The sequence below is a fragment of the Hemicordylus capensis genome, chromosome 1, assembly GCF_027244095.1.
Source record: "Hemicordylus capensis ecotype Gifberg chromosome 1, rHemCap1.1.pri, whole genome shotgun sequence".
NCBI classification, from domain to species: domain Eukaryota; kingdom Metazoa; phylum Chordata; class Lepidosauria; order Squamata; family Cordylidae; genus Hemicordylus; species Hemicordylus capensis.
The window spans coordinates 399,834,916-399,850,123 of record NC_069657.1 but is presented as its reverse complement, the minus strand read 5'-3'; the positions used below and the strand labels follow the sequence as shown (position 1 = coordinate 399,850,123).

General features: G+C 43.0%; 1 protein-coding gene across 1 annotated transcript in view; it reads left to right on the top strand.

Annotated features, from left to right (window-relative positions):
• The window catches only part of KCNK17 (potassium two pore domain channel subfamily K member 17), a 34,733-nt gene that overhangs the window by 7,429 nt on the left and 12,096 nt on the right, over window positions 1–15,208 (top strand). The window contains exon 2 of the mRNA XM_053305311.1: window positions 2,708–2,819. Coding sequence (XP_053161286.1) covers window positions 2,708–2,819 — 112 coding nt within the window. The remainder of the gene's footprint in view (window positions 1–2,707; window positions 2,820–15,208) is intronic.

The following is a 15,208-nucleotide window of genomic DNA, read 5'->3' as shown; positions in this document are numbered from 1 at the left end:
TTAATAATAGAAAAATCACTTGTAAGAGACTACCCTGAATTTAATTAATGGGTAACAGGATTGAGGTGGGATTCAGGTTCTCTAAGTTTGCTATGATTTTCACATTTTCATCTTTCAGGTGAAACCAATGATGCTTTCTAGTTATCCTTGTTCATATGGTCTCAAAGGGATGGGGTCATAGGTCAGTGGTAGAGCATCTGCTTTACACACAGAAAGTCCCAGGTTCAATCCCTGGTTCATCTCCAAGTAGGGCTAGGGAAGACTCGTGCTTGAAACTTTGGAGAGCCTCTGTCAGTCAATGTAGATCATATTAAGCTAGATAGACCAATGGTCTGACTTGGTATAAGGCAACTTCCTGTGTTCCTATGCTTCATTTCCATATTATTGGTGTGAGAGAGAAGCCTTCTGGAGGTAAGGAACTTTTGATAAGAAACTAATTCAGTTTTTATTATGTTTCACCTATGTACCTGAAGGGTACATCTTAAGATGTCTTAATCAGGTAAAGAAGTAAAGTTATTTGACTGTAGGAGGACAAGGTCCAACTAACTTCAAAACAACAACCGAAACCCAGCTGATAACCTGGCACCCAATACAAGTGTTCGGGGGTGGGGGGGGGCTTTGATTTATTATGTGTTTTAGATAACACTCCTAAGCACCCTTGGAAATAAATCGTATTGAATGCAGTGGGACTTGCTTCTGCCTAAACATGCTTAGGATTGCATTGCCAAGAGGGAGGAAAGAGTTCCGTGCTTGCTAAGTGTATGTGTCTGATTGCTGAGGATAAGTTACTGATTATTTTTCCCTTTATAGATTGACAAAGGTGCACAGTAGCAACTGATAGGAGGGTTTTTATAATTCACAGAGCTATAAAGCCCATGAAGGAAGGAAAGGTTATATTTTTACACACTGCAAAATCTGCATGAAATCTGCTTTTAGGATTGATTTTTGAAGCATTTTAGAAGTGTTATGTTCAGGCAAAGAGGGCAGTGTGATTGATTGATTGATTGAATATATTTTTATACTGCCCACTATCAAAGTCTCTAGATGGTTTACAATATCAAAAACAGGATTGAAGTGTTTTTAAAAAATTAACACATCTAAAACATATATAAAATTAACCGTTAAAACAATCAATAAAACTCCGCTAAAACATCAACTAAAAACTTCAACTAAAAAGCTTGGCTGAAGAGATGTGTCTTTAGTTGTTTCCTAAAAGCCACCAGGGATGGAGCAGCTCTAATCTCAGCTCTGTCCGTGTCACATACAGCAGGGTGTTATGGCATCATTGGTTGTACTGTATAGGAACATGTACAAAGTGTTGCACCTGTAGTGCAATGAATGTGGTGTAAGTGCTATTGCTATTGCTACTTGTAGTGCAACACTTCCTTTGTGTGTACTGTACTGTTGTGTTGCCACCAAAGCAAGGGACTCCGTGGGAAAAGGAATCCTCAGTAGCCCTCCTAGCTTCAGATGGTTAAGTATTCAGGAAGGCCCAAACATTACTTACCTTGTGCCACAAAATATATTGCTTGAACATACAGTGCCAGGAATGAGACTGAATTTTACATAGACACTGATTTGTATAACATTTATTTCTGCAGCTAAATGATTATTCAGGCTGAAAGGAAGAGAGTAAAGTGCAGGGAGGAAGAAGTGGGGAAGAAAGCTATTGTATATGGACTAGAGTGGTCCATAAAACTCTTTAGTCCATTAATCTTGATGCATATGTAATAGCTTTTCTAAGCTTCATTTTTTGAAGGTATTACTGAAGGTGGCTTTTTCTTAATTCCCTCTTGCCACCCATTCCACAGCAATTCCTCTTAGCTCTCACTCAGAATTCTCTCGTAATTTAAATACTCTAGACCAGTGTTAATACCACTATATTATAATTATCCTATGTACCCAGACACACTATTTCTGTTTTCAAGAGGAGTGAGTCCAGGGAGACTGAAAAGATCCCATGTAGTGAGACAGGGTGTTTTTACCTTGCTTCTCCATTATTGATATAACTAGCTCAACCCGCACAGAGTATCTGCGCACTAGTACTTTAAGGCAGGTGGTGTCAGCTGAGGGGGAAAGAGTCGCGGGAGGGGGAAGACGTTGACACTCCAGGCCCAGCAGCTTGTTGTCTTCCTCCTCTGCCTCCTCTGAGGGGCTGGGGGGGCCAGAAGGCAGGCAGGGGGCTGGTGCGAGGCGGCCCTGCCCAGAAAGGCGTGCTAGCAGGCAGCCTCCGTTCTGGCCCACATGGCTCCCCCTTCCCTCCGCCATCCGCTCAGCCCGATGTAGTGAGGCAGGAGACAGAATCTTTTTACCTTGCTTTTCCATTATTAAAATAACGTTTAACGTGTTGAATTGAAACATAACACAATCATGCAAGAAAAGCAACAATAAAACAACTGAAAGGGCAGTTCCACAGCAAACCTAAAACAGCATATCCATGTAAAGTCCTTTCTCCGTCCTCTTGAAGCTCAGTTGGTAATTCCTCATTTGTACTGTTTCTATCAAGCCCTGTATCATCAATTTTCATTACGGCCATTGGCCAGCAGACATCAAGCCCTGTAGCAGGCTTCCTGTTTAAACTTGGAGAGAAGGGGAAGTAGTTTCAAGTTTAAATTCTCAGCATGTCAGCTGAACAGATATAACATAGGCCAAACAACTGTCTGTGGGCAAGACCTCTCACCCATATTTATTATTTATCTCTTTGCAGGGTGTCATCCAGGCTTACAAGAGTGGACTTGTTGTTAAAGGAAATACGAGTCTGGGCAGATGGGACTTTGTTGGCTCCTTCTTCTTCTCTGTTTCTGCAGTAACAACCATTGGTAGTATTTTTATTTTTACTGGTTCTGAGAAATCGTGTCAAATAGAGGGTGGTGGCTTCTCAATGCCAGTCAGTCCTGGAAGCAGCAGATTATCTGGACCCATTTCAAACTCATTTTTGGGCAGGGTGGAGACGGCCTTGGTGGGCCTGATGGATGATCTCCAATTGGGAATCAACATGTGGAGTGTGAACCTGTTGGTCCTCTTGGATCTTTTGGCAGCTTTTGATACCATCAGCCATGGTATCCTTCTGGACTGCCTGAGGGGGTTGTGTGGAACCATTTATTTACTCTAAGTCCTCTAGCACTGGACAGCCCAACAACAAGGCAGCCCCAGGAAAACGGACACAGACACCAGCTGGTTTTAGTCAATCAATGCATATATGTTTTATTATAGTCAATTAAACAACAAGCTAGCTCCTAATTCACATACACACACACCTTCATACTCACCAGCCCCACTCCAAAGATGATCAGTTTTTGAAAGGGGAGTTAGAAGAAGCATGAGGCCTCACTCTGGATGGTGGTGCTTCTCGGGGATCTTCTGCTTTCCTGCCTGACTTATAAAGGGATATTTCCACTCCGACTGGTACATCTGCAGTCCACTCTCATTTCCATGATCACAAGATGTACTCAACTTATCTTTTTGTTCTTTTCCAGTTCTTTCTCCTTTACAATGTCTTCAGCAGTTTTCCCCGATTCTCACCGATTCTTCAGGCCTTTGGCATCTTTCCCAACATTGTTCATGTTCGAAAGAGAGTGGGGCTGGGGCACACTTGATGTTGTTTACTCATGCATTCTTCCATATATACTGTCTGCAAGTATTACCTAAGTTTCTCAGTTTGTCAAGATTACATAGCCCATGGGGTTACAAAATGAGCTGTTACAAATTAGTATATTGTTCCTTATCTCTAGATCATTATAAACTTGCGATTCAGCCAAGTATTTCATACATCACTACTATTACAAGGCTAGCATAATTCTACAGTTGGATGTGAGAGGCGCTGTCTTGCAGTGGTTCCGCTCCTGCTTCTCAGATAGATTCCAGATGGTGTCATTGGAGATTGTTGCTCCTCATAGCAAGAACTATTATATGGAGTCCCACAGGGCTCCATTCTATCTCCATTGCTTTTTAACATCTACATGAAACTGCTGGGAGAGATCATCAGGAAATTTGGTGCTGGGTGGTATCAATATGCTGATGACACCCAGGTCTATTTCTCCATATCAACTTCATCAGGAGATAGCTTAACCTCTACAAATGCCTGCTTGGGATCAGTAATGGGCTGGATGAGGGAGCACAAACTGAAGTCGAATCCAAAGAAGATGGAGGTATTTGCTGTGGGAGACCAGAACTTAGGAAGTGGTTTAGATCTCCCCATTCTGAATGGGGTTACACTCCCCCTGAAAGATCAGGTACGAGATGGACCACTGTGTGAAACAGGATGCTGGACTAGATCGGCCTTGTGCCTGATCCAGCAGGGCTGTTCTTATGAGGCTTGGGAATACTTCTGGATCAGGTACGAAACTTGGGAATACTTCTGAAATGCTTTTTAAGAAGCATTTAAAAACCCACCTTTTCACCCAAGCTTTCTCAGCTTCTTAAATTTTTAGGTTTTAATCTGTGTTTTACTTTTAAATCGTTTAAATTGTTTTAAGCTTTGTATATGTTTTAACTTGTTTTATGTTATCGTTAACCACCCAGAGAGGAAAGTTTGGGGTGTCGTACAAATTTGATAGACAAACAAACAAACCTCTCCCTCATATCTCAGATTGAGGCAATGACCGGGAGTGCTTTTTATCCGCTTCAGCTGATACGCCAGCTACATCCATTTCTCAAACAAATCACCTTAAAACAATTGTGCATATGCTGGTAACATCGAGTCTTGACTACTGCAATGCGTTCTACATTGGGCTGCCTTTGTATATAGTTCAGAAACAGCAACTGGTGCAGAATGTGGCAGCCAGGTTGGTCTCTGGGGGCCATCCTTAGAGGCCACATTATTCCTGTTTTAAAAGAACTACACTGGCTGCCAATTAGTTTCGGGGCAAAATACAAAGTGCTGGTTATTACCTATAAAGCCCTGCAAGGCTTGGGCCCAGCACCACCTTCTCCATGAACCCCCTCCGCCTATTAAGATCATCAGAGGAGGTCCAGTTGCAGTTGCCATTGGCTCGCTTGGTTGCCGTGAGGCTCTGGAACACCTGCCCCAATGAAATTAGAATCTACCCATCTCTGGTTGTTTTTAAACGACTTTTGAAAACACACCTGTTTCATCAGGCTTTTAGTTTATGATGTGTTAAAGTTTTATCTACAGTAATTTTAATCTGTTTAATATGATCTGTGGGTTTTAGCTGCTCTTTGTTTGGATTTTAAACTGCCCTGAGATTTTATATAGGGTGGTCTATAAATGCATTAAATAAACAAACAAAAACAATCCTCCCAGAAACAAAGCCTTTTTAACCTCTTTCCTGGCAGTGATATCCCCTTCAGAAAGCAAGGCAGTTTATGTGGGGGATGATTCCTGCCATTAGTTTTTTGTTTTACGTTCTTGTTAGAAAGCTTGCTAATCTGCATGGTAGCAGTGTGCCCGAACCTCAGTCCCTGCACAGGCTTGTGAACTGGTTCATGCCAGTTTAGCCCAACCGTGAACAGGTTCGGTGGTTTGAGGGCAGTGCTGTTGGGGGTGGCAAGCAGCACCTTCAAAAGTGAGTAGAGAAGGTCCTTACCTGCATGCTGCCACTACATGCAGCTTCCTGCTGCTGTGGCACTCCCCCCAACAGCCCACATGTGGCGGCGGCATAGTGGTGGCACTCACATAGTCGTGGAGGCCATGTGCATGCCGCCACCTCACCACTGCCATGCGCAGGCTGCTGGGAGGAGTGCTGCAATAACAGGAAACTACATTAGCAGCACTCAAGTAAGGACCTGCTCTGCTCACTTTTAAAGGTGCCGCTTGCCACCCTCCCGGCACCACCCTCGGACCACCAAACTAGTTCGTGGTAGGGCCGAACTGGCATGAACCGGTTTATATTCAAACCTGTGCACAGTCTGAGGTTTGTGCACATCCCTGCTGCATGGTAGCCAGATAATGATGTTGTTATCTGGCTACCATGCAGATGTTATATCTACACTGTTGGGTTTGGGCAGAGTAGGTTTGACCTTTTACTAATGATCTTTTGTCCTGTGAGGGAGAGACTCTGGACCGCAGTTATAAATGACGATTCCATTCTATTGTGGTAGATCTTCTTGAGTCTGCAAGCACATTTGAGACATTGTTAAAAGAGTTAAAATGAAGCGCGTGCACACCTCCGTAATGTGCTGTGAATGCTAGTGCAAACTGATAAGCAGAGAATGTTGTGAATTGGGGCAGGGAATGTTGCTAGAAAATGCTATTGCCTAGAACTCCATCCCCTGCCCCACACACCCTTTTCAAGTGTTCTCTCAAAAGGAAAAGCAACTTTCTAGGCAGGAGGCAAGATGGGACCAGTAGCTCTAATTCATTCATAAAGTAATTACAAATATGTATATTGCATTTCACTTCTCAGTTATGAAGATTCCTCAGCTAGCTGACAATGGCCTCACTTGTCCTGAATTCAAACTGAGAGATTCTCCCTCTTTCTGCATAAGAGACTGTTACATCTGTTTATTGTTTCCTTAGCCTTTGTTTTAGTTAGTAATAAATATCAAGCTCTTGTTTCTCAGTTAAAGTTGCTTCTTGTATAACTAGTTATAGAGGATAAGTAATTTCTCTGCAACATATTCGACTTTAAAATGTTTGAGGGAGAGGCTGCAATAATGGGTCTCTTTCAATGGCCAGTAAGCTCCAAGAGCACTGGGAGTAAGCTCCAAGAGTCCCTCTAAGTGGCATCTCCATAGTCATAGGAAAAAGCCAGCGCTTTTCTTATAGTAAGAGTAATTGCTTTTCTCTAGTTTGCCATAGTTAGGTACTACTTTTATCATGGGTGGATCCCACCAGACTTAAATCAGATATAAAGAATACAACAGTCTCTCTTGATAACTAAGCTGGAGGGCTGCAGCACTGTGGTTATCAATCATTCTCTGTTCTTGTTCTTTTTGCCTTTCTTTTCACTAGTGTGTTAATCACCTTCATGTAGGCTGAAAACGGTCAGTCATGCAGGGATTGCCTAGGGGTGGTAATATATTCCCATCTTTGCATCATTGTGCTTCATTTTCCTTTTTAGATGTTAATTTATACACATCACACAAACCAGACTTTGTTGCTCAGTTCACTAATGCAAGTGAGCTCATGTTATAAATGTTTATTCAGCTTTTAGAAACCCTTTTGTAGGCTTTGAGAAGAATACTCTCACATGACTCTGCTGCTCCTTCTTCATGTGCTTCTGAGGCTCAAGATAACATGACAGTAGCAAATCTGTTTGTATAGCCCAGGTCTGCCTTGATTGCATTTAAAGTGAGTGGGGAATTCAGTTTTGAGAGTAAAAGGTATGTGTGGTTGAGGGCAGAAGGACCATCTCTATACCAGTGTCTTATCTCTCCGGAGCCTCCACTTTCCCCCTTGCCCTTCCAGACATTTTTATCCTAGCCAGGCTTGCTTCTGGTATTGGAGCCCAGCTCAAGGAGAAAACAACACTGGGGAGGAAGCTGCATAGAAGCACACTGAGAAAGGAGTTGGATTTGCCAACTGTGTGCACATTTTGCTCTGAAATTGGGGGCCCCCACGCATTTTATGTGATTGGCATAGTCTGGGTTAAACAAACAGCTGTTGCTGTCAAACATAGTTTGAGCCTGAGTTGCTTCCTTGGTTATATTTTACAATGTACCACCACCACCACCCCCAGCTGGTGCACACATTTTTACTTCTAAATTCATGTTTGAGTCAAAAAACATATATGTGCATCTGGGAGCACCATTAGGCATGGACTTGGGGGCCAAGGTCCACGTGCCCACTCTCCTAGAAGGTCCCTTTTATTTTTCTGGAATGGTTTGGCTTAAGAGTTCTGAAATTTGGCACAGCTGTAGGACATGTTATCAGGGTGCTGTATGTTGGTTTTGAAGCAGATCAGACGATCCATTAATTTTAAATTCTTTTTTTAATTTAAAAAAGACTTGTTTCATGGCAGAAAATTACAAAAACATCTGCAACTGAAGTCCCATCCCCCAGCTTCAAATATCATCCCACCCCCATATGAAGGAATATGCCCTTTGCCTTCATTAAAAAAGTGCAACATGCCCCACTTTTGCCCAACCCTTTATATTTCCAGAATAGCTGAGCTTAACATTCTGAAATTGGCCACACATGTAGTTCAAGATGGCAGTATTCTGTGAATTTTTATTTCAAAGAAATTGGTCAAAATCCTGTGATTTTTAATGAATTTTTCCTTACTGCAGTAAAGTTGCCAGAAAGAGTTATCTCTATCCATAGAGTACTTCACATCCAGTAAAAGTGGAACTGTTAAATCTATATAAACAAGCAACTTTTTAATTTTATTGTACAAATGCACTATGCTCAAGTTGCTTTGTGATCCAAAGGTCTGCATGAGAACTGTAATGCAAGAGATATGTGTTGTGGCTTTTTCTTTACTTTTCCTTACAAATGCACTATATGTCCAAAATGGTTTTGTGTTTGAACTGTGGAGCAAGGGACATGTGTTATGTCTTAGTTCATTTGTGAATGATGAAGAAGCTATGTGAATCCATTGGTGTGCGTGTAGTTTCTGTTTGTTTTCTTTTTTCTTTTTGTTTTGAGCAAATGCACTCTGGCCCAAATCTGTGGGTTTGGGGTGAACGAATGATCAAGAAGATGTATGGATAACCTTTAAGGGGTTGTATAGTCCTTCCCCTCCCCCCACCAAATGAATTCTGACCCAGACCTTTGGGTTTTTGGTGAAATGTGTATATATACTGAGAGGATGTTTATTTGCGGGGGCGGGGGAGGGAGCATGTAAGCTCATTAGATCCAGTTTCCAAAATTACCTAGATGCTCCTCTGTGTGCATCATCACTGAAAAATAAACACAGCCTCATGAAACAGTAATATAGCATGAGTAGCCCTCTTGGTTGTATCAATTAAGCCACAAGATGGCAGCACTACATCATTCTTTGTCTGGCTTTCTCCAAGTGTTTGCTTATTATTTGCCACATCAAACCAGTGTGAATGCCAAAATGGGCAGGAAAGTTTCAAAACTGTCTGAGAGACTGAATGAAATACAGCAGCATACTGAGACCATATTAGTGAGCTGGGAGTCCCTACAGTGAATCAACCCTATACTTTCAAAAAGCTTTATTCTCAAAAGCTGTACTTTCTCCCCTCACACATAGAGATATATGCAAGGGACCACCTCTTTCACCATCCAAGTTTTTTTGTTTCCCATTCTGCTGTGGCAGCTATCCCAATATTTTAAAATCCCACTTGTACACCCTTAAGTTCAACTAATAATTTTTTGCAGGAGAGGAGCATAACAGTTGTTATTATGTCAACGGCGTCAGCAGAGTTTTGGGGTTTTTTTTAAAGGAAGCCAAGAAGAGTGCACTTAAAACACAATAGAAGATTTTAGATTACAGTGCCCTGATTTGGTCCCATCTATGCTCTAAATGTAGCTTAGTGGAGTCTAACAAAAGATGAACCTGTGCCCCCATCAGGTTGTTGATAGGCAGCTGGAAGAAGCTGAGTCCATTGCTGGCTAGGATTCTCAGTCCCTCTTTCTGGAGAATATAGATGTTGGGTAGCATTAAATATGAACTCGTTCAGCCCCTGTTTGAAGAACAGTTCCTAAACCAGGAAACCTCTCTTTCTCCAAATCTGTTTTAGCCATTTTAAATATGTGGTGTACAGTAGTTAATCCTCTTACATTGGTGGTTTCCTAGCAAAGTCTGTTTTACTGTATTAAGAGCTACTACCACATGATCAGTTTACTGGTTTGATGTGCCTAAAGCTGTTTCTATAAATGGACAGGTTTCTGTCTAGTGAAATGCAATGTGTGGCTCTGTTCCGTTTGATTACACAGGTTTTGATTGATTAAGTGCCGTCACATTGGTGTTGACTCTTAGTGACCACATAGATAGATTCTTCCCAGGATGATCTGTCTTCAGTAGCAGACCCAGTATTCATATTCTCAGAACACGAAGGAAGCTAGTTAAGTCATAACACACAATTGTTACTACTGTGTATGCTTCCTTCATATTATGAGACTATATTCAGCAACATTTCTTGCCTCCATAAACTTATCAATAAGTGATAGGTATTCATAGGGATGTCTTATTGCTGAAGGGTGTGTATAAATGCCTCACCTAAGTCTAAGTTTCCATCAAATACAGAAGTGTAATCTACGTGCTTGACTAGTTGCTAGAACTCCTTTCTTTCCTTCGGCCTGAGGAGAAAGAATTGGGCTTGGAGAACACACACCTTAAGCACACATCCTCTGAGACCAATACTCAGCCTCCCCTCCTAATAGAGTTCTTTAAACTGATAGGGATTACTTGAAATTTAAAGGACAGGAGGAGGAATCTTGCTCTGAAGTGCAGATCCTCCAATTGCAATCTCTCCCCCACACAACTCCACAATAGGGAGTCCAATTGAAACCCCTTTGCTCAAGCTAGGCATTTTCTAGTTCAAACAGAAGAGCAACAGTAACAGTGGTAACTGTCCGCACATCCCGATTCATGAAGCTGAGCCTTGGAATACCCACGTCAGGCCCTCTGTTTGAATGGACACAGTTCAGCAGCTATCTCCAGAGCTAGTTCCATGGAGCCAACCACCCCAGATTAATAAGGAGATCTGTAATACTGAAATCTGAAACTGAGGGTACAGATCAGATGTGCATTCAAATGCAGATGCAACCTCTGTACTGTACTGTGTAAGCAAATGTGCATCTGAATGTCATCACCATACTGATCTGGCTATGCATACAAATGCACATTTCACTGAAAGCAATGCAATAAAGATAGACAATATCTGACCTAGGATGAACACCTGATTTACACCAGTGATTTATGCAAATGTGGATAACCTTAGTTGGACTGCCATGAGAAAGCATGGGGAAGGGTGGTGAGAGAGGGTTTTAAAAAAGCTTGCTCTTAGTCTTACTCCTCTGTGAGAAGTTCTTATATTTACTATTACGATGACGGCGAATATTTATATACCTCTCTTCAACCAAAGTTCTCAAAGCGGTTTACATAGAAAAATAAAGGGGCCCATAGGGCTCACAATCTCAAAAGAAACATAAGGTAGATACCAGCAACAGCCACTGGAGGGATGCTGTGCTGGGGCTGGATAGGGCCAGTTACTCTCTCCCTGCTAAATCCACTTTAAAATGTGTCTCTTTGCTCAGTTAGCAGGGGTTATTTAGGTGTGCACATATTCAGGGGTCAAGAAATGTTGGCTCTGTTCACCAGTCAGACAAACATTTTTTATTCATCAAGCTCTGTTGGTACACTTGTCAGGATTCTTTTTTCCGCTCATCAGGCATTATTTTTCACTCATCACAGACAAGTAGACTAGTACTTGTCCCTGAGCCCTGTACATATTAATAGTACAAGGGGCGGGGGGGAGGGAGAGTTAGAAAAAAGGTAGGAGCACAATTACATAAATTAGGAAACTTTGTTTATTACTCTTGTTTGGCTCCATTACTAATCACTAGGTGGCAGTGCAGTTTCAATGGGAAGGTTTTGGTAACTGGCCATCATTGTTTTTACATTGTATATGTATACTCTCATTTACTGTTTTCATAATGCACATACAGTACACAGGACAGTTGGTATAGGGGTGAGAAATGTTACTTCAGAACCTGTTGACTGCACATCTAAATTAGTTGTTCGGGTTTTTCCAGTCCATAAAGCTATACCCGCTAGGGAACCTAGCCTGCTTTCTACTGATTGCTGGAACTACCGGGCACGCCTGGTGGTTCTAAGGCGGCTAGCCCACCTCATTCCTCCTCTCTTTAAGTGAGGTTAACAGAGCAAGCGCTCTGTTAACCTCATTTTTTTTGCTCGTGGGCTGCCATGGCGACACACGAGTAGACCCCTGACCGGGAGGCTGCAGCCAACCTCCCGGCCTCAGGGTTCTCTCCAGAATTCCCCACACACTTGTGTGGTGCATCCTAGAACTTCTGCGGGCCACATGGCCCCTGATCCCCACAGCCTCCACTGGCTCTGTGACAGAGTTGGCAGTCATGTGGTGGGTAACCTCCCAGGGCTTGGAGGCTGCTCGTCTGCAGGCAGAGCGGGCTAAGTCCACTCTCCCCGCAGACCCACCAGAAGCTCTTCTCACTGATCAATTCAGTTCCAGTCTGAATGCAATTTAGTGGAAGGCCACCTATCAATGTGATGTTAACAAATAGCACGTAGCAAAATTATATATTTCGAGTCCTGAGTACGGATGTGCACGAAGCATTTTGCACACATCCGAGGGTGGGGGGAGGAATGGAAAGTAGGCACTTTAAAGGGAGGTAGGCAGGTCTTACTTGCCCCTCCATTGTTCCCACTGCCCCACCGCGGAGCTGTTGGTATTAAATGTCATGTGGCTGTAGGGCTGCTCCCAGCAGCAGCAGCACATAAATGTACATGCATGGGCCCTATTTGCGTGATCATTATGGTGTTGCTGTCCATGCAGATTGCATCTGTGCATACGCAAATTGCATCTGTGCATGCTCAGGTGCCATTTATGTGTCAACGCCACCCACGGGCTGCTGGGAGCAGCCCTGCAGCTGCATGGTGCATCCTTTAATACCGACAGGGCTGTGGCATGGAGGGGCAGGTAAGACAGAAGAGCACCAGAATTTCTCCTTTTAAAGAGCTCACTTGCCCCCCACCAAAAGAATTCAGTTGGGGAAGCTCTAGGCATTTCGATGCTTTGAACTGGAGGCTCTGAAATGCTTTGTGCACATTTCTAGTCCTGAGCTGCCAAACTGATAGGTGCAAAGGGCCCAAGACTGAAATCTGGAACAGAGGATCTCCAACTCTAGCTCTACTATTCCTTTGCCTAGTAGCACCCTCTATAGCCAGGGGGTGCTTCCTTTAGGCTTAGAAGCTGTCAGTAGTGGAGATGGGTAAAATATCTACACCTCAATTTGGAATGAATTGGGTCTTCCTGAACCTTTTGGAAGAGTCCTCAGGGAGAAAATGAGGTTCATGCTTTCCCCAAGAGTTTTGCAAAGCTCAGAAAGAACCAGACTAGAGGCAATCCTTCATCACACTTTTCCACCTATCTTAACCCTTTCCCCACACTTTCCCAAACTTATCAATTTGCAAGGGGAAAGGAAAATGGCAGCCAAAGGGCCAACAAAAGTCCTTGGCTCTTTCTAAGCTATTTCTCACTCTCTATGGTGAAACATTCTGAGCATGTTTGAAGGGTGCATTGCTGATGGGAATTCAGAATTTCGCTGCTTCTGAGATGTTATGGATCTGTAACTGGTACTGTAATACTTCTCACTATTTATACAGAAGATTCCCTGAATAACTCAAAATAGCTCACATACGATCCTGCTCAATTATGGTGGCAAAGGAGTTATACTTCTCCACTGGTATTGTACCTGTGACAGCTTTTCCCAGGCCAGTTCAAGCCCTTAATGGCTGAGTATTAGGGTATCTCAAGGACAACCTCAACCCATACCAATCTGCCTGAGTGTTGGGATCACCCTTGCAGGCCTTGCTCTAGATCCCTACCCACTTCCTTGAAATAAACAGAGATCTGGACCTAAGGCTTGGAGCAGGTTTAGATCTCAGCTTATTTCAAGGAAGATGGTTAGAATAAACCAAGATCTATAGGTTCAGACATCGCAACCAATCATGGTTTGTTTTTAACCCAGATGGAAGTAGAATCCTTAGGAGGTTCACACAGGCAGGGGAGTGCACATTTCTAAGGCTCAGGGATGTCGCACAAAACCAAGATTAAACTCTGCTTCTGTGCAATGTCTGAAACATCAATTACCTTTATGCTGCTGAGTTTGTTTCAATGTACTGCTGTTGTTGTGTGTAATTGTTTCAAGCTGCCCTGATAGATTTTTGACCTGAAGGATGGGAGAGAGAAATATTATAAGCAAATAAACATATGCTACCTTGATAATCAAGCCTATAAAGTGGGCCTGTGTTATCATTCCAGGATTGCATACGTGGCGGAGGGATGGATGATTATGATTCCAAGAGGAATTTGCCCTTTCCCCCAATCATAGTTGCAGTTGTTGCAAAAGTGATAATAAAAAGGGACAGGTTCTGTTCAGAGCTGGCCAGCAGGTGCTGCTGTGAAAATCATGCAATATCCATGTTCAGTTTGTGCACAGAGGGTAAGATTGTGCTAGGGAGTAGCACAGAAGCTTGCAGCAGCAGGTGTATGGGGAGCTGCATCATGTTTGGAACTTGCATGAAAGCTTTGAACATCCCACCATTTATTGCTGTCTGGAAAGATCCTAGATATGCCTTCGTGAAGAGCAGTAGCTCCTTGCAGACAGGCTCAAGTGACAGGTGTGTGTGAATAGGCGAGAATGGGAAAGGGGCAAAGTAGAAGCCTCTTAGGCTTCTGCAAGTCACATGGCAGGGATGAGGGACTGGTGAAGAGGGACCATCATGTTGAAAAACTCCAGTGCACCGTAAGTGGGCCCTCTGCTTTGTTTCTTAATTTCATGTAGTACACCAAAATGCCCTGTTGGCAGCCAGTCTCAAATATGATCAGTTCAGGATCCTGTTGGCACCCCCTTAGGGACAACCCAGTCCCTCATAATTCCTGGTCTATGGGCTTCTACAGGACTTAGGTATGTATAAGTAACAAAGCGCCAGCCTAATCTAATACTAAGCTTTTGTTCATTTTCAACAAAGGCTAGAAGAACTAACTTTGACGTGGCTGGTGCTATATTTATCTAGCAGGTCACCATGGCCTGTTGTAGATTTTAGCTCTCCTGGGTAAATATCTCCTCAGTTCTTTTCTCTCAGAACCAGGTAACACCCTGTGTTCACGTTCTGGGAGAATAGGTTGTAAAAACAAGGAGTCTGAAATTCCATATGGGTAGAACGCTTCCCAGATATCATGGGGAAACCGCAAAGATTCTCTTGAACCAATATATTTCCTGGAACAGCTACCAGTCGTGTTTTTCTTGCACCTCTCTCATGCACACTGACTTTGAGGCTGCCAAGCATATCACTTTCAACCTTCGCAATTTCTCTCACTGAGAATCCATTACAGTTCAGTAGGTGGAACTGAGGTGAACCCTTTACATTGATCTCCCTAGCCCACTGTCTCCCTGGGCCTAAATCTCAGTGCACTTCTGCTACCTTCCTGCAAACAGTACATATTCCTTCTGCTTCTAGGACCTGTGTGAGACTAGTAGTGTTTCTTACTGACATCTCCATTTCTTAATTAATTTCTTAATTACTCCTCTACCCCACTTTTCCTCAGCCTTTGCCTTCTCTACACATCCTTC